At 38.4% G+C, this 20,907-nt stretch overlaps 1 protein-coding gene across 1 annotated transcript in view; it reads left to right on the top strand.

The window, feature by feature from the left end:
• Window positions 1-7,224, top strand: part of si:ch211-266k8.4 (rab GTPase-activating protein 1) — a 61,619-nt gene extending 54,395 nt beyond the window's left edge. Inside the window, exon 15 of the mRNA XM_042411344.1 lies at window positions 6,808-7,224. Within this exon, the coding sequence (XP_042267278.1) occupies window positions 6,808-6,874 (67 nt within the window). The 3' untranslated portion in view covers window positions 6,875-7,224. The remainder of the gene's footprint in view (window positions 1-6,807) is intronic.
• The last annotated feature ends 13,683 nt before the right edge of the window (window positions 7,225-20,907 follow it).

The following is a 20,907-nucleotide window of genomic DNA, read 5'->3' as shown; positions in this document are numbered from 1 at the left end:
GACTGTCAGAGAAAAGGCCTGCAAGGGTAAAAGTATAAAAGTGAGCAAAGCGAGGATAAAAGGACAATGCAGGTTCTAAGTCCTCTGATGCACAAGGAATGGGGATGTTTTGTGCATAGAGATTAGTTCTTGACCTTGGGAACAGGTACAGTATCTGTAATGACGATATTTAAAAAAGGTTCACTTACAGACTTGCTCAGGTGTCATTACACAACCTACAGTAGGTGCGAAACTTCCATTTGTTAAAGATGGTCAGGGATATGGTCCAATGCTCTGCAAAAAGCTACTAAGTGAATCTTGAGTTTAGACTATTTTTAGCCAGACTAGCAGTGTGGCTCAGGGGATGGAAATGTTAGTCCGTTGGTTGGTCCACCACTTTGGTGTAGACTGAAGTATCTCAACGATTGGATGGATTGCCATGAAATTCTGTACAATCATGGTCCCCAGAGATTGAATCGCAGTGACTTTGGTGATCCCCTTACCTTTCCTCTAGTGCCACCACAAAGTCAAACTTTTCCTTTATCTTGTGTTAGCTGTACTTCATGTTTAGTGCTAATTAGTAAATGTCACTATGAGCATGTTGGCATGGTGACAATAGCATTTATCTCAAAGCACCGATGTGCCTCACAGCCTCACAGAGCTGCTAGCATTGCTGTAGACATGTAGTCTCGTTTCTGAAATGATGTTTTGTGTTTGTGGCAGTACTAACATCAAGGTTGGTTGGATGGAATAGAATAAGACAAAAGAGCAGCAGCTGCGGACTCAAAACATTATCACTTAAAAATCCACTGAATAGATATGAGATTTGTATGTGACAAGGACAAATTTAACAATACAAGAATTCCCCTCAGACTGCTAGAGCTCATGCAGGAGAGGAAGTGGGAAAAGACTATTTCTGGTGGCTCTGAGTGTTGCAGCAGTGGGAATTGCAAAAGTAAACTTTCTAGTGATGTCTGTATCTTACTGCCAATATTGTCAGTAAGGTTCCCTCTATAGGCCAGGAAATAAAAGTGAAATAAAACTACCATCATAGATACATCTTGTCAAGGGAACAGCGGAAGCAGTTACAGATACACAATCACTGTTCGTCTACCCTGTTCTACATTTCACTTGCTGTAAATGGACTGTCATGTCAGAGGTCTTTAGTAACTTGCCAGTACTTCCTATAACCCGTATGTTAGATTCTATCTGGTATCTCCTGTGTCTTACTGTGAACACCTGCTGAGGACAGGATGAGGGACAGGGGCTGTAAAAGTTGGTGGTGAATGACTGAGTCTTTTGTCTCGAGTTGTGAAAGGCAGAGCTCGTCACTGAGTTGTCAAATGAACATATCCAGGTTAAATAAGATGACCACAAGGCAGGTAGGAAGAATTTGACAGAACATCAAAAACACACATCCTCAGTGAGTTCTCTTTGTTATTTATTGTACCATCAAAGAAGAGTTAGATATACTGTATGTTAACCTCCCCCGTACAGCTCTCCCTCTCTTCCCCAACCCAATAGTTTACCTTTCCAGCCCCCCACCCCCACCCCCCACAGAGGATGTTTTGAGTTCAGCCCTCACCTTGATTTGTTTTCTCTTCAGTCATTTGTTGTGACACTTGTCTGACAGCAGTAGAGGTAAAGTTAGCTTCTAATTTCATCTTCAGAATTGATGTAGTCATCTGCGTATAGAGTGTTACATGATCTAAAAAATAAGATCTCTGAAAGATGATTTCATAGGTAAAAAACATTCTTATGTTTTGTGCTTTTGAATTCAAGCATCTAGATAATATTGCTAACCAGAGTCTTTAGACCATACATACACTAGACCTCTAGGGAAAAAAAATGTCTTGACTCCTATAAATCACCTATAAATCAATAAGTTGTTCTGATTAGTCGATTAATCAAATAGCTGACTGACAGAAAATTAACACTTTTGATAATTTATTCATCGCTCAAGCCATTTATTAAGCAAAAAATGTCCAATGTATGGTTCCAGTCATGACAAATGTGAGGCGTCAGTCCATCTTTGGTCTAGACTGAAATATCTAAATACTTTATGGATTGGCTCCAAATTTAATACAAACATTCATGATTCCCTGTGGACAAACTCTAATAACTTTGGTGATCCTCTTGCACCGCCATGAGTTTGACATTTGTTGTGTTGGGTTAACCATTGACAACCTTTGGACTGATTGTGATGACGTTTAATACAGACATCCATTCTCTCCTCAGGATCAATTGTAAAAACTTTGATGATCCTTTACCTTTTTATCTAGCATCAAAAAAAAACTAATTTGTCCAAAACTTTGGTTTATGACCAAATACCTGCAAAACATTTACATCAGCCTCAACTGTACTTGGTGTTCAGTGCTAATCAGCAAACGTTAGTATGCCAACACACTTAACTTCAATAGTGAACAGGGTAAAACATTATTATTACACTATGTAAGCATGCCAACTTTAGTATCACTGTGCCAAAGTGCAGCCTCACAGAGCTCTTAGCATAACTGTAGACTTCAGACTGAACAATTAATCAATTAATCAAATTAAAAGGTCAGCTCATTAATCAATGATGAAAATAATGGTTAGTTGCAGCCCTACCAGTGTGGCCTGGCCAGGCTTACAGTGGATAGTGCCATACTGCAGCTACACATTGATCCTCTGAGGTGTCAGGTTTCACTGATGCATCTCTGTGCTAAGAAGTAAGTTAAAGCAGAAAGAGCTGAGCAACTCAGCCCAGTTGGTGTGACTTGCTGAGTCACTGCAAAGGAAATGGTTTTACTGGTGCAGCACATCATGGCTGCCTGTGTGTCTCTCCAGTTTCCTTCTTCTCCTTACAGTGTAATTGAATTTGAATAATGAATGATGTGTGTCTGCTGGAGCAGAGAGGTAATAATCACTTTGTCCAAGCTTGTTTGTGTATGTGTGTAAGTTCTGCCTACACCCATTTATGTGTGTATACATATACTGTGCAAATATACATGTATTTGTATATAATGTACATGCTACACATCATTTTTGTTGTTTTTACTTTTATATTTTTACTGTGTGTGTGTGCACACTCTCACACAGTCTCTAAGAAACTGAAGCAACCTGAGCTCAGTTCACCTGACTGATGTTACCTGGCCAAAACTTCCCCATTACTGTACCAGACACACAATAGACTTTAGTGTGCATGTGTGTGACAGAACTGTGTTCACCTGACTATGCCACTCAGCCACCTTTAGTTTAAATTGTTCCTACCCCACTGTAGTGTGGTCCCAACTTGACACCCAGTCTAAATGTTTTAACAGTTCCATTGTGGCTCCTTATGAATGGAAACTATACTAACTGCAATTGTGTATGACAGGGTAGTAAACTCTAATGATCTCTACATCAGTGACAAATTTGGGGCTTGTTGGGGTCGTACAACAAGTCTGTCAGGCCTCAACATGTCAAAAGAGCTCATTGTGTTCATTTTGCTTCCAGAGCTGAAATAGACATGAATGATATCGTCTTCGGTGTGTTTTTCCCCCCAAAGGTCTGAAGTTTGGGGATGTTTTTGACAGATGCATAGCAGATAAGAACTGTGGCTCTGACCTCAGTAGGCCTGAAGTCGAACCGTATCTTTGGTTCATGTTCGTTATCAAGCTCTGTCACAGCCCAAAAACTAATCTGTGGACGATATCTTCAAGCTATAATTAGTATGAATGCTGTCCTGTAAACAAGAGGATCAGACTTCCACAAGAGTTCTTCTTGTTAACTGTTCCATGCTGTATTTGCAGACATGCAGTTGAAATAAAGCAGCGCAACAACTTCCGCTGAAGCTGAACTGTTATGTTCATTTACCTTTAGTGTATAATGGATGGGGGAATAGACAACAAAGGAAGTGCGTATAATTTGAATAAAGCCATAAGTTACTAATTTCTCTTTCACAAGCTAAGCTAAGGAGAACCATCTCTAGCTTCATTCTATTCCCTGACACCTCTCATCCTAAAAAAAACAATCCTGTTTGACAAAAAATGTAAAATGAAAACTTTTTCTAAAACAATCCCTGCAAGCGCTTCTCTTCTTTAACCCATGTTCAGCTGAGTGAATTGAACCACTACATACAACACCATCAGATTACAACCAGTATTGTTTTTCAGTTAAGTGCCCTTTTCATGTATTTGTAGGGGGTAAGGCGAGTGTGACAGCAGGAATGAAAGGACTGAATAGAGATAGATGGTAGATGGTTGTGGGGAGGGAGGGATGTTGCTTTTACACATGTAGGTTTCCACTGGAGGAAACTGTTCCTGCATCATGCACCAGTATGTGCGCACATGTTCACAGGTCATTACCCATGCAGGTCCAGATCCAGTGATTGTGCACGAATACTTCTATGTGGTGGTGACAAAGGTGTCTTTTATTTGCTCTTGTTTAGTAGCGTTTGTGTGTGGGTGGCAGGGGGTGTATTATTCTCCAACTGCTTGTTTTTTGTTGGAGCCATATGCTGACATTTTTTGTGTTGTTCTGCTTCCTTGGAGGTTACCCATAATGTTCATTGCCCCGTAGCTTTCTCATGGACTTTGGTTTGGGATAAATGTGATTATTGGAGTTCATTTAAAGGCTCTGGACTGAAAAGCGTGAGGCCCACCTCACTGGCTTCTCCATGGGCTTGTGCTGCTTAGTGGCACACAGCATACATTGGCCATATGCTTGTATAGTGTGGGGCCGGTGTCAAGGAGCACCATTACCATAGTGTCAATTCTTCCATTGAATTACCTCTATAGACGTATTTTGTAGAAAGGCCAGACTGAGGGCTGGCTGCTGTGAATGGCTGTTTACCATCAGGTTGGGTCTGTCTCCAGCCACATGCAGCTAAAGCCACCGTAGCTAACCTGCTCAGGGTAATCTCTGCTCACAAACAGACAGACTGACTCAATCAAACACACTCAGGAAGAACCATACCCCCATAGACACACTCCTATCTCTCTTTCAGGCACATGTGCTCCCTCGCATCACATTATAGTCTAAGTCAGACATTTTAATCCAAAGAACAGAGGTGGTGTTTATGTCATGTGGAGTAAAGGCAGTGCCGGGCTATAAGTGGTTGACAGAGCAGAGTAAAACAGTTCTGACAGTAAAGATGGAGTCATACATGTGTGATGTTATGGAGAGTTTTTGCTCCATGGTGACAGGACTCCCTTGGTCATAATCAGGGATCTGTGAGCACACACACCCACACACTTGTTTAATGAATTTTTAGATAAAAATCTGGCATTTGTCCCACATCAGCCAAAGAAGGAATTGTGGCTGTTGTCTAAGAGGCATCAGAGTGTTTTTATGTGAAAAATTTCAAATTCTAGCCAGAAACAAGGAGGGAAGGACAGGAGGTTTCATTCGTTTTGACCCAGTATGAATCCACATTGCAGTTTTCCTACATATAGAATTGGTTGGATAGCTTTAGGGTGTGTTCACAAATGTTTGTGGTTTACTGGGACAGGAGATCGTTTTTACTACGTCGGTTGGTTTTGACAGATTAGCAAAATGTCATTTGAGCTCGTGAGAATGTGAATCTCTGGCAAGTTTTGGAGGAAGTGTGGTGTGGTTAGGATGAGAATATTATCTAAAACAAATACAGGAAACCATTACAAATACCAAAATGAACCAAAGGAAAATTTACTGCTATTTTGTTATGTGGTTTTAACTGAAAACCAGGGAAAGGAAATTACAAAAAGGGAAATTACTTCTCTTAACATGCCTTAATTCACCAAATACAAAAATCCAACAAAGTCAAAGCAGCTCTGATAATCTGCTACAGCTGTATGGAGCTTCTAACGCACACATCTATGCACATGTATAGTTTTTACAATGTGGTTAACTGAATCAGTCACTCAACAGTGTGGTTAAGCTTTGTAAAAGAGAATCAGGATAAATATCCTGCTAAAATAATTGAATGCAGTGCAGAAACACTAATATGATGAAGCACTCCAGCAGCATTGTATAAATATTTTTTGATGTGTTCTACAATTAGCTGATGCAAGTGTGTCCAACTCAATTAAAAATGAGTGTAAAACTATGAACATTCATCTTGTGCTTTACGATATGGGGAATATTTATTCTTTTAGTGATGCTAGTGTTGTGGCTCTAGGGATGGAGGTCCAGGCTGAAATACCTCAACAAATATTGACTGACTCGGCACAAAACTTTTTACAAACAATCAAAATCCACAGAGGACAAAACATAATGACTTTGGTCAAAAAGTCACTTTCAAAAGTTTGGACACACCTACTCATTCAAGGTTTTTTCTTTATTTTTACCACTTTCTACATTGTAGAATGATACTGGAAATAACAATGTAATAAAAAAGTGTTAAACAAGCCGAAATACATTTCATATTCTAGATTCCTCAAAGTAGCCACTGCTTGCCTTGATGACACTTTGCACACTACTGGCAATATCTTAACCAGCTTCATGAGGTCGTCACCCAGAATGTCAATCAACATGCTGATGTTCAGCATTGAGCTCAAAGCATCGCTGCACCAAACTGCAGCCTTACAGATCCACTAGCATGCCTGCAGACTGGACTTTGTCTTGTTTGTTGTTGTTTTATTTTACCTTTTAACCACAAGGAGTCATTCATGACAAATAGCTGTTTGTGGTTGCCAGATTCTCTTGAAAATAAAGGCTGTTTTTCCTTATTTTGGTTTATTTTCATATTCAGATAATATGAACTGTGACCAGGGTTCCATACAAATCAGAATCAGAACCAGAACTGATCAGATCTGTATGACACCAGCACTAGTCTGTGCTCTCTGGAAGCTTTTCATTGATCTGTCTTCTTCTGTCTTTCTCTTTCAGTGAGTTGTCATCCAGACATCAGACCAGCGTCCCATTCAGGAACGCCAGAGAGTCGAAGCTCATCTAATACTGAGGAGGGGAGGAGGACACGATGAAACAAGTGAAGGGCTAAAATGCACTAAATGTTTGCATTATGTACAAAACCACACTAGTTACTTCATCAGGAGATCTTAACCTTGTTTCGTAGAAGCCAGGCGAGTAACCAGATTTAAGTATGAAACCTGGTGAACAGAGAATGTCTTAATACTGATTATGTTTTGAGTATTATTAGTGTGTGTGTGCATGTGCGCTCATGCACATGTGCACCTGCATGTAGCACAAACCTATTTTGATACAACTGTTTTTCTGGTGCTGTTTTTTTTTCCAGTTGACCTATAAATGCTTAACGATGGCTCTGTTTTTATTGTCTTACATAGTTGGCACTAATAAAATATTGATATTCTTTTCAATGTGACTTGTGATTTATTCAGGAGCGTGTCTGTCCTAAGCTGCTGTGCTTAAATTAGGAGTGTTATGACATTCCTGTCCATGTGTGAGTGTGTTTGTGCATTAATGAGTTCGTTTTTCATCAGGCTTCCAAAACCACACGCATCATATCATGTAATTATCTCAAGTCAGCGTTGAAACTTCTAACATCAAATCAATCACAGTAAGAAAGTGTTGACGTGACATTTCTCACAGTCGATGTTTGTTTTTTGTTTTTCTGATTAAGTTTTAATTGAGTGAAAATGTTTTGTGCTATTGAAATACAAATTGTGTTTCTGTCAGACCAGTTTTACATTTCTGACAGAGCTGTAGTTTGATGAATTTTATTTCATAGACATACTGTATATCTCAGTGTTCAAACAAAGTTTCATTCAGAGTAAGGTTGTAACAATTGCATATTCCTTTCAGACTGTCCTCAACATAACAGAAGCATTGGTTAATTGTTCACTAAATTCACCTAAATTGATCTATGTTTACCTTTTCCTCATAAGTGACCTCTCAGCATTGTGTGAATTGTGACTATACTCCATCTGCAGCAAAGGTGGAAATGACAAGATCTAATCAACTAATTTAGTTGCCTAAATATTACCAGACCTTACCCATTGTGTGGTGGTTCAAAAATCCTTTTTGTAACAAGAGTCTTGTTATATTAGAAGGCATAAACGACTTAATTTGTTGCTTAGCTATGAGCAGGGGCACTTCCAAGGGGAGTTCACAATCTGATTAGTCAGCCTTGGTGCCCACCAACAGACAGGTTCTCCCTCACCATTGTTACTGCAGGAGGAGCATGCTGTCCAATGATAAAAGTGTCAAAGGATTAAAGTGTGTTCTAATGTAAGCGACCAATGTTTGCCAACTAGCTTACATTACGCTGCGCTGGAACTGACGGACATAAAGACTATCTACAACCAAAAGGGGTGGGGCTTAATGAAGGGTCAATTAAAGTGGAAGCAACATTGCATTTTCCAGTAACAAGCTAAACACTTTGGGTAACACCACTCTTCTGATGCTTGGCATGTGATTCTTAGAGTTATTATTTAACAAGCCTTTATAAATCTGTATATCTCTGCGTATGTAGCTTAATGAATATAGTTTTATATAGCATTTAATATGTAATCCTGTATCCCCGTTTATCTGTCACCGAGATGATATGTTAGTATTGAAGCTGAAGTGTGCATAAGACATATTATCACTGGGGGCGAAACTGTTACATCCTTATTCAGAATCTTCCCTCTTTTTCTTTATTGCCTTAGAAGTGTCTCCCTGTTCATTAACACTCAGTCACAGTGTCATGACAGGAGAGTTTGATTTACTGTCTCTATTCATCTGTCGCGCCAAGAGACAAAACGCAGGTAACCAGATTTGCTTAGTGGATGGATGCAGGGTATGGGTTGAAACATGCACACCCTGATACTTGGCTCAATGATACCAGAGGTTGCTATACAAATTGAGCAGGTGAACTCGAAAGAGGGAGCAAATGATGGGAACAGAACTCATTAGCAGCAGATTTACTCACTGTCTCTTTCTCCCTATGCCTACAACTTTTTTTCTTTCTGCAATTAATAATTTTGTTCATCCCATGTCTCTCTCTTTTTTTTTTTTTTTTTTTTTAGAGTGAAGTACTCCGGTAGTGACCTATTAAGAGCGGTGGAATGTACAGCGCGGACCCTCTGACCTTGTAATGGTTTGACCCGGTAGTTCAGGATCAAAGACAAACTGCACAACCTGACCAGAAACGTGGGGGTGGACAGAAGGGTCACATACCTCTGTTCACTTAGCTTGCACAGTTTCTGTGCTTCAGATTATGAAATCAGCAACCAGAGAAACATTAAGCTTTAACCTGCTGCTTAGAGATTTAAATTGGCTACAGTGTGTGGCAAAGTGTATGTTTTGTAACAGGAATTACAGGAAACTAAATTATTTTAAGGTGAGGTTTACTGTGAAACAAAACAGAAAGAACCCGTTCCAGTCAAATATTAACATTCAGATGATTTGCTCACATTTTCCTGAAGTCCCTAAAATATTATTATCCTGCTTTAAAGGATTTGTATTTATTTTCTGGAGGTCTTAACACTACAAAAGCAAGGTGTAATGATAAAATAGTATATTTTCAGTGCTCTACATAATATTTCTTTTCCAGGAGGATTTGTCCTACTCTGACAAATGTTTTGCCTTTGTGATGTTTTCACATGAAGAATCCAGAAAATTGCTGTTTGGCACTTTCTGGGAGCTGAAGGATTTATGGCATGTAGCGTATCATTACCTCTGCCATGGAGGTTACATTTTACTTTCCTGTTTCTGTCTGTCCCGAGGTCTTAACAAAGTACAGAATTCAGCGGTTAGGCCACAGAGGAAGGACTGGTTGGTTTTTGGTATGGAGATATCCTGAACTGTCACTCATAGAAGCAAAATTATTTTGTCATTGACATGTAATTATTCATACTGGGTACCCCCATTTCTGTTTATTTTGCAAAACAGAGACAATCTTGGCACATACGTCCATAGTTAATATATGACAAAGCACCAATCTAGTCAAAGTGATCCTGCAAAACTTGATAGTCTTTCAACAGTAGCATGTTAAATTTAAATAGAAGTAACCCAGTGGTCATGAATCCTTGTTGAGAACACTTGTTGACAGGATTTAGGTGTTCTCCAAATATCATAACAGCCTATCACTGTATTTTTATGAAGCTTCAGATTCAATATAAACATTTCTGAACATTTTATATCATTAAAACAAATTTTAGAGGAGTGGTGTTGGGATGCAGTTTCTTAGTTGATGGAAGCAAAAGAATGACGTGCAGATTTCAAACTTACAAGCAACTGAATGACTAATTGTGAAATTAAATCACTACTAAACTCTTAATGTTGGAATTTAAATAATTTAAAAAATTGAAATATTTTATTAACCATTTATCTGAATTCATGAATTTCCTAAGTAGGTGATGTTAAGTTGCGCAGTTTATAGAAAATTCAATTATCTTTTTTTTTTTTTTTTTTTACTGTAAATAAGTTGTTAGAATTCAATTGGTGATTTTCAGATTTAAAAATTCAAGTCAAGTCAAAACATCAGGTTACTGAAATAAGATTTGTGACATTAAGATGACAAAATTCGAAATGAAAAGTTAAAGTTTGAACATGCAGACCACCAAAGATGCATTCAATCCTGAATGAAACTGATCAGACCTCATCTGTCAGTCACATGATCCAAAGCAGACAAGTTCAGATTGGACAACCGGAGATTCTTGTGAAAAGGTTTTGAAATTCCAAATCTTGAAATGACATGAAATTTTAAAAAGGGAAACATAAGACTCAGATAAAAAGAATTCAAACAGTGGAATTGAAATTTTAACACCAAGTATTCAGTAGTGGTTACATTTATTATTTATTTATTATATTATTTGCTTAAGAAAGTTTGGATTTTCCCATGAGACATGGGGAAAATTTAAATAAGGGTAATTCAGAAAGAGAGTGAAATCTGTAGCTGGATAACAACCGGAGGTTAATGATTTCCTAACATCCTCCCTGTTGAGCTAATCTACAATCACATTCTTTCATTCCAGGGGAAAGTGGAGGAGAGTCTCTGAGCCTGATATCCCTGCACCACAGGTCGGTGGATGAGCAGCATGGAGCACTAACCCTGGGAGTGTCTCAGTTTCCGGTCTGGCTTCATATCTAATGATGACAGTATAAATAATCACTTCAAAGGTTTATACAAATTGGCTCAAGTGCTGGCATGACAAGACACAGAAATAAAGTTACACAAGTTACTCAACAAGCATGAAAAGATAAACATACAATTATGAGTAAAAACTGAAGTGAAGAAATTCATCTGAAGTGGTTTAAATGACGACTCTGACTAATGTGTAAGTAATTCTCTAGTTACTCAAGTCACTTTGTTCTGTGTGGATGCAGAGTTAATCTCTTTTTGTGAAAAGCAAGCTTCTTAAAATGCAGCGGTTGCACTGCGTTCTGGTCTATTGAGGCTATTGAAAAGCAGATCAGCAAAAATAATAAGTGATGTCATTAGTATTAAGGAAATAGTCTCATCACACACACATTTGACTGAGCTGATGAGAACCAAGAGCAGAAAATGGAAACCGGAAAGTAGGGTCTTTCTTTCTGTCACACATACCGTACGTTAACATTTCCAGCTGACGAGAGCAGAGGAGGAAAGTGAAAACGTGTTACACACTCACACACTGTAGTGAAGTAATAGGAAGTGGCACACAGGAAAGCGAAAGGCAGCATCTGTTTCCCTCTATTCATGTGTTGGTGAAGATGATGATGATGACGCTGGAGTCACAGTGAACACGTCGCTCGCCCTATCACTGTCTCTTTCATTCACACATACACACACACACACACAGCAGTCCACTCCAGCTGTGCAGCCACTGCTATATTTGACATTGTCTGTTAAATCACTCATGGTGCCATGTGTCATTTCCCCACAGACAACCACCATGTAATAATACTGGACATCTGTTAGGTTCACTGGAAACAAGCGCATAACTGAAAACACTGTATTTCAACCAGACGTGCATCAGTTGGTTTTGTTTGGACCACGTCAGGGCAGAAAAGTTTGATTTGTCGACCTTTTACTGGTTTAGTTTGACAGAGTCTGAACTACATATGATGCAGAGCTTGTAAACACTTGTAAGGCTTGTGGACTGGCAGGCAGCCTGTTTATTTAAGTGAGCTGTCATGTGAAAAGAGGACTGGGAGACTTCTTTCCTGTCACTCTTAATTAAATACTGTCTATCAAGTCCAATGAACTCACATGACAACACTTCCTCTGGACAGATGCTGCAGTTCTCTGCAGTCATTTCTTGCAGGTACAGAACTAAGTAGCAATGAGCTGCTAATTCTGTGTTATAAGCACTGTTAGCATGAATGCAAAGACTTGGGCTGCATTTCCAGACTCCAACCTTCCCTCTCTCAACACAGCACTCAAGTTCTTATTCATGCTGTGGTAACATCTCACATTGATCTCTGCAACGCCGTCCTTTCTGGTGTTCCCAATAAAAGTTTCCATCAGCTCCAAATCACTCAAAACTATGCTATAAGAATCATCACCCGCACCAAGTCCCCTGACTGTATCACACCCTTCCTCATTCAGCCCCACTGGCTCCCTGCTCATCAGTGGACTCGTTACAAGACTCTACTGCTTACCTTGAAAGCCCACCATAATCTGCCCTCCAACCCGCCTCCCCATACCTTACAGACCCTCTCCATTCTTAACAATCCTTCTCAACTGCTCTGTTGTCTGTCCCTGCTTTTAGACTCAGAGCCTTCAGAACCTGCAGCTGCTTTGCACCAAGACTCTGGAACTCACTACCGTTACACATACGCCAGCTGGACTCTAGTGTACACAGGGATGGGTATCGTTAGGATTTTATCAATACTACTACTCTTATCCATACTCCTTATTGGTTTGGTTCTTTATTGATACTCTTATCAGTTCTTTTAACTAAAGAATTGCTTCTTTTTTTGATATTAATTTAAAAATAATAAATTCAGAACAGGATTAGAATTAATATTTTTTAACAACTAGCTAAATATTGTTTCTAGAGCAGCAACAGTAACATTTACCTCAGAAAGTTTATATCCCACAGATTGACATTGCAGTCCCTTGAGCCACCAGTACAGTCCACCTACAGTCCAATCTTAAGTGAAGTCTTGTTCTGCCTCATTTCATGATACTTATGAATATCTGAACTCACTTGATTATTTTATGTATTTATTTATTTATTCTTGACTTTAAGAGTATTTTCTACAGTCTGAGCAAGCTTGTGTCCCAGTCGGAGCTTGCAAGTAAGTACGTACGTAAAATTTATTTATATAGCGCTTTTCACAGACAATTGTCACAAGGTGCTTTAGATGAGCATGATGCCACATAGAAATACAGAGAAATCAACAGTTTCTAATAAAACTATAATAATAAAAAATACACAGTAAAAAACATAAAAGGTGCACAGAAAAATACACAATAAAACATGGAGATATAAAATGTAAACTACTTACAGAAAATACTCAAATTCCTGTCTTAAAAGGTGTGTTTAAGCTGCTTTTTAAATGAATATGCAGAGTTAGCAGACCTTAAGGGTGCAGGCAGAGCATTCCACAGCTTAGGTGCCACGGCCTCAAAAGCTCGATCACCACGAGTCTTAAAGCGGGTGCGTGTGCCACTAATGTGGTTGTAAACCTCCAACAACAGCCTGTTCTTTGTGTGTCTATATAATAAATGTTGTCATTATGTAAGTAATGTAACTAGCTGTCAAGTGGCTTTGAAAAATTGCGAGCTATATAACCCCACCCAACCCTGACCCCTCTGTTTTCCATCGTTCCCAGTTCAATAGTAAAAGGTGTTGTTGTTGTTTTTTCAGATGAATGATTATGGAAATATGACATTGCACAATTGTGTATGTGTGTGTGTGTGTGTGTGTGTGTGTGTGTGTGTGTGTGTGTGTGTGTGTGTGTGTGTGTATTTCAGAAAGCGTATCATTACCTGTCTCTAATTCTCGTGCAAGATGATTGATAAATTGTTGGCACTCAGCTCTGATACCACCCACCTGTGGTAACTCGTTTTAGCGTTCACACACAAACACTCACACACTAACACACACACACACAATGCTGTAGCCTGTTAGCTCTCTTTATTCTGGGTCCATTGAGTAAAAGACATTACACTATCTCCTCAGTGGTAGACACTGTTTTCCAAAGAATGCCACACACACACACAGATCCGGTAACTGTCATATCCTTTACTATGTGTAAAACCCTGACACTGGCAAGTCTGTTTGTGTTTGACAGCAGTGAGGAACGTGAGGTCAAGGCAGCTCCAGGCAGTGTGTGTTGACTCCTGGTTGATGTTTAATCCAGAGTTTACATTGCTGCACTGGGTGGAGTGCAGTCCCCAAACCTGTCGTCACAACTCTGACCGCTGCAGAAACAGCTTCAACGAACTGATTCACATCTCTGTGCATAGACGATGGAGTTAGCTTGATTTTAGTGTTCACAAACCTGAATTATTCAGTTCTTCAAAGCTGGCTTGAAATTCATCCGGAGCTGTTCCCAGATCTGCAAAAGTGCAGGTTTATGAACACACCTTTTAGGCTTGTTAAACCTATGGGGTTCCATGGGGTCAGATTTAAAGGATCACCTTATATTAAGTTGTACAAGAAGCCCCAAGATGAATAGTGTCATATATCTATACTAAACTTAATCCCCATGAAGATATTCCAACACCAGGGGCCAGATGCAGAAACAATGCGTACACACAAAAAACATGCACACAAACACAGAATGTGAACACCTCACGCATTCTTCAGACCAGGCTTACACATGTTTTTCTGAAGTGGTCTGAAGGTGATGTGATGAGGTGGAGAAGGTGAGACGGTGTGATTTTGAAATTGTGTGATTTTTTTCGTTTACACAAAGATTTGTAAAATGCAAATCAAAGATGCATTTACAAACATAATATTGATCAATCATTTTTGTGTGATTCACAACTAACTGGAGCACAGATTCCCATTGAACCAGCTTTACTTTCCAAACAGCCTTACACTTTGTCATGTTTCCAAGAAAATATTTGTGTTTTTTTAATTTACCTGTTGAATTCTTAGTTTTTTAATAAAAAAGGATGATAAAAAAAAGAACCAAACCTGATTTAATTTGTCATACTATAAGCAAAAAGACATAAACTCATTTACATTTTCTGACAGTTAAAAGACCAAAAGAACCAGAAAACATTTTATTATGATGGGGATTTGTCATTTGAACACTAAGAATTATTTAAAGTCCTTATCACAGGTGCAGACTTTCTGTACTTAACAATAAATGATTGATAAGATGGAGTTAGCATGTCAACTACAGTAAAATTATATTATTTAGATACTAAACACACTTGGTATTAAACTACCCATGGGAACTCTGTCTTAATGCCTTTATTTTATATAATGGTGTTATTCAAGATAACTTGAGTTAAAGATGAATAAATCAATCCTTTAAATATGTTTGAAGAACCAAATTAGCTGGATAAGAATTAACAGGATCTTTTTAGCGTGATAACAACATTTTAGCCTGAATCAGTGAAGCCACAAACGTCAGTGCATGAAACAGAAACTATCTACATAATACCTGTAGAAGTAAGTAAGGAAATAAATATACTGTTTATGATTTGGGTGAAGATGCATAGGTGATTTATGCAAGTGGAAACTTTATGTAATAAAACATACAGGATTTGATTTCCTGCATCAGTAAATCTGTTCCTTTCTGTTTGGCTGATAATCACACACATGCACTGTTCCACTCCACTTGACCCGGCCCTGCCCATCTGGAAAACTAATGGCTAAAATAGATGAGTTCATGTCCTTCCTGTGATCCACTAGTAACGGCAGGATCACGCCAAATGAACTGTTCTCATGTTTGATGCCAGTTTTCCAATATGTTTCTTTCTTTTTCATCTCTTGTTTTTCCAACAGATGATGCACCAATGCTTCATCCGATTGACTGTCCTCTGCCTCAACACACACACACCCACCCAGACTGTCTTCAATCAGTGAGTCCTCAATTGACACAGTTTGTGAACCGCACTTCCATTTGTCTCTGTTTTTGTGTGGTACCCAGATTGAAGAATAGGAATTTTACAAGCTAGTGATTTATGCTGGAAGGAAAAAGTCATTTTCACAGCTGAAGGATAAGGCTGGCAATATTCCGTCTTACCATCAACAAATCCCATGAAAAGACCAAAACCAACAATGAATTGATCTTACAAACAAGTGCTGTGTGTTTATCCAAAGCCTGGTATATCTTATGCCTCTGTGCAGTAGAGCTCCATTGTTGCTAAAAAACTTTTAAATCACATCAGTGAGCCCCACTGTTGCCCTGGGTGACATGTTCTTTCATTACCACGAACACACACCCACATATGTTTTCCTGCTGCCGGAAATACTCACTTGAGCACCAAATGTGTATTAATCCTCCGCTGAAAATAATCCCCAACAAATGCTCTATTTCCTGCTCTTTGAGTAACATTTGCTATAAGCTACAGTGCCCAGCTGTTTTAGGAAACAACTCAGCCTTTTTTAAAATTGAAACTATATATTAAAGTTGAACTGAAGTTCTCTGCAATTTCATGTCAGGAGATATCAACCACAGTATAATGATAATAAAGCTATTGTGCATATTTGACTGGAAAACATATCGTGTAGCCTTGGATGCAAGTTGATACAGAACACTTTTCCACATAGTGTTAGCTACATCCACATCCAAAGACATAAACTCAGTGTGCTGTTGTGTTTGTATTCAACTCGCAAAGTTGAAGCTAGTTAGCTTAGCATGCTAACGTTAGCACTGCTTCCCACTGCTTACTTTTCATACATGTTATACTGTATTATCATAGCTCAAACTGCCTGCGCGGCTGTTGGCATTAAAGTTATGTAATGAGTTATTTTTAGTGCCAACCCACACAGACATCGCCCAAATCAAACAGTCCGTTCCAAAATCTCCATGCTCACTGAAGAACACAAATATCATTGCAGAAAAATAAATACAAATATATATTTATTGTTTTTGGTAATTACAATTTAAAAAGTCCAAGCTTGTATACTGTATATATATTGATTTCTTTGCAAAAGAGGGTATGGGAAGTTTAAAAATTATAAAACGGACTAACAAATTGTTAGTTTAGGTCTTTTTATAGGATTTGTGGACAGCAAGAGTAATATATAGTAATGCCTCATCCTTTAATACTGTTAGTTCACTTCAGTCATTAAAAGTGAAGAAATTATTAAAATAAATAAAAGAAAAGATCGTCATCAAAGCAGGGAAGTTCTTTATCACTTTTAAAGTAAAATCAATATAATTTTGTGTAGATTTTATAATCATCCTATTAATGTCATTTTACCACAGGGCGCATATTAATGAGCCAAAGTATAGAGATGTCTCCAGCGGTGTACAGCAACTAAATACATTTACTCAAGTATTGTTCGTAAGCACAATGTTTAGATACTCGTACTTTACTTGAGTATTTAAATTTTCTCCTACTTTATAGTTCTACGCCACTACAATTCAGAAGGAAATATTGCACTTTCTACTCCACTACATTTATCTGACATTATTATTTTACATGAAATAAGACAAGCTTCTAAATTACACTGCATTTTTCAATATTAAATCAGTGGTTCATAAACCTCACATAAAGTGTGTAGTTGTGTCTCCTCATCATGTTTCAGATATCTGTTGTTCACTCCTCTAAACTTTGTTATACATTAATACATGTCAATACATAAAACCCAAAGAATATTTCACAAAAACGCAAAGATGAGAGCAAAGTTCTGGAAAATTAATCCAACTGAATTGTATGTATGTATCAGAACTTTGTTTTTTATTCTTTCCTACACAAATTATCATCTCACAGTCCCTCATATTCATATTGTGACTCTTATAAAGTCCTGATGATCAAATAATAACAATAAAATGCTGCTTATGCAGTTATTCATCAGTATTAATAATGTACTTTATTAAATGTATTTAATATAGTCATAGCCCGATTTTCTGCGAGACAAGTACTTTTACTTTTAATACTTTATGTACATTTACCTGGTAGTACTTTTACTTAAAAAGCATTTTAAATGCAGTAATAGTAGTGTCATGGAGTATTTTTACATTGTGGTATTTCTACTTTAACATAAGTAAAGGATCTGAGTACTTCTTCCACCACTGGATGTCTCATATCAATGAAGTGTTTATGGCACTTTTATGAATGCAGGTATGACTGTACTCACTAAACAAAGATCTACACATTGAACCTGAAGCGGAAGGAAATAAAATTACTAAAACTAAGAGTTGAAGTGCAGATTTTTTAAGTTTACACACAAAAACAGCGGGCAAGTCACAACTACTGACATGACAACTTTGATACAACTCCTCAGATTTCAAATGACCTCAAGTGACCAGCAGCCCAAGTCTAATGAATCTCCTGTAACCACTAATTTTCAGACAGTTTGCTTTGATTCACACAGATTGATAAAACTCTGATGTAAAACAGATGCTTTTTGTTTAGTTATGGAGCATTTTAATCTGTATCTGTGCGTGTGTTTTGTTTTTGTTTTTTTTTCCTGTCTGTCACTGACTAATTGGCTGAGTGATGAAGTTACACCATTGGTCGGCCAAAGGCAGCTGAAGTTAAGTATCCCAGAATGCATTTCACACCAACCGGCAGTGATGGCGGAGATGACACTGTTGTAATTTTCGCTGTAGTTCTGTTAATATGTCACTTTATTAAGTTTTAATATTTTTTCAGGGAAGAAACAAACCATTTAGATTCTCAATATGTGGTCAGTTTATCCAAATAACGCCTGTTTGTAAATCTGCTCAGACATTTTCAAACATGTGACGAGCTGCTGACCGGGTGAGACCAGCTGGTCATCTCAGCTGCTAGTAGCCCGACTCCTGAGATGATCAGCCAGTCAATGTCTGTCGTCATCCCAGGAGAACATGATCAGATGAACTTATCTGTGCAGCTTTTAGGTGATTACTGTTGGCTCTAATGTCTCCACAGCATTTTGATATATGATATGATTTGGAAGATAAATGTTGGTCTCACAGATGAAATTAAACAACTGTAGCTGCCACATTAGTTTGTCTGAATGTAAAGTGAAGCTTCATGTTTTTACTGGACAGAACAACAGCACTGCCTCTGGGGCTCTATATGTACAGATATAACCACATTTTAATAAAATGTATTAAAATGAACAGATCACTTATCACTAAATTTTGTTTTATTTCATTAAGCCACATAACAGTTTGTATTTGTATTATAGCTACATTACAGACTGAATAACATAATTTACTGCATCTCTCTGTCAATGAGGTTATTTTTTGTGAGAAAAAAAGTGTTAGTGGAGCTTTGAGTTGTGATTATTTTGTCACAGTACAGTCAGGTAATTGTGTTGAAGCCGAGTTTCTGCTGTCAGCAGGCAGAATGATTGTACTGTGTCCTCCCATCCTCAGAAGTTTGTACTCCCAAGTCCGACTTGCCAAGTCCGAACTAGCAAGTACACTAGTCCGAACTTGGTGTGCTTGGTATTGAGAAAGGCCCTATGTCAAATTGGCTTTAGTCAAAACCCACTTCCTGGGGGCTTGGTCGCCACATGTCACCACTTCCTGTATCTGTTGTTTCAAATTAAAAGCCCTCTAGCGTTATACAAGGTGCAGCCCATGGATGTATTATAAGAGCTGGATACCAGACTAAAAATGGCACCCATTCAGTCATATAGGAATTGCTCGGCTGGCGCACGCGCCAAAAAAAGTTTCTAGCTTTCGGGTTTGCTTCCGTGTTGTGCGGCCCACTGAATATGCGCAGTAGTGTTTCCCTCGTTGGCCCCGCCTCCGAGTTCCCGCTCAGCGTCACGGATTTTTAAATCACTTTTCTCGGCTCGAGGAAAGTTTTTTGTCTCTGATGTCACCGCTGCCACTCTCTGTCTGTCTGGTTGGGCTGCTTTTGTAAAATATTGATCATCTCTCCACCCTCTCTGCTGGCGTTTACCTTAATTGACTGGCAGACAAGTGCAGAAACTATGATTGAAGTGACCGAATAAACAGAGAGGAGAACAGAACCAGCTCATCAAGTTCATAAACGTCAAGGCCTGACTCCCTCCCCCTTCCTCTATAAATTACAGTGTCTCATTCCTCTCCTTTATTGTCTGCTCTCACACTCCTCTCTCTCTTGTTTTGTTTTCACTCCATCCATCTCTGCTTTCTGGGTAATGAGAGACTAAATCTGACAGGGCATTTTGAGGGCAACACACTGGAACAATCCAATACAAAGACAATTGTGAATTATACAGTATGATATGGATGGATGTATATATTTAAAGCTGCACTAGACAAATTGTTTATGTTAAAGTTACACAGATTTTACCAGCCTGAATTACAGTGTGGCACTGCAGTAAAAGTGTCTTATCCCCACTGTTTACAAGTGGGTTTTATTGTCCAATCAAGAAGTGTCAAATCAAAACTTAAAGGAATAGTTCAACATTCTGGATAATACTCTTATTTGCTTTCTTTCTGAGAGTAACTGCTGTTCACCCGAGAAATGGTCGGAAATCCCCCCAAAACCATGCATTGTTTTTATGTTTCTTTTTGTTTACGGGTTGAACAAAAAAGATTCATTTGTTAATTGGTATGTTTTAGAGGTGTTGCCAGGTGTATTTTTATCTTAACAGACTGCTACAACTTGACCAAAGCCGAAGGCATCAGTGGGCTGGTTTTTGGTAGCGTTGCTGGCTTGTGTATTTGTCCTGTAATCAGAAGAGCAGGACACAACTGTTCTTGAAAAATTTAGAAAAATGTGTAAAAATCCATTTTTGTTAATAAACCTGTTATTTTTTCTTTCATCTCTACTGAGTTTTGACAAATTGTGATTCAAACAATTGAGAAATGTTCAAATGTTCATTGCCAACTGTTTTGATTGGGAAAAGTTATTAGAGTTGCAACAAGTTCACAACTGTTCTCTTGGTCCTGTTAAAAAGAATTATGTGAAATATAGGAAACCATAAAACAAGAGATCAATCACAAAGCATGGTTTTGTATGGGGCTACTACGGCTAGC

Source organism: Thunnus maccoyii, chromosome 5 (assembly GCF_910596095.1).
Source record: "Thunnus maccoyii chromosome 5, fThuMac1.1, whole genome shotgun sequence".
In the NCBI taxonomy this organism is placed as follows: domain Eukaryota; kingdom Metazoa; phylum Chordata; class Actinopteri; order Scombriformes; family Scombridae; genus Thunnus; species Thunnus maccoyii.
Note: the sequence above shows the minus strand (reverse complement) of the source record. Positions and strands in the feature narration are given on the sequence as shown.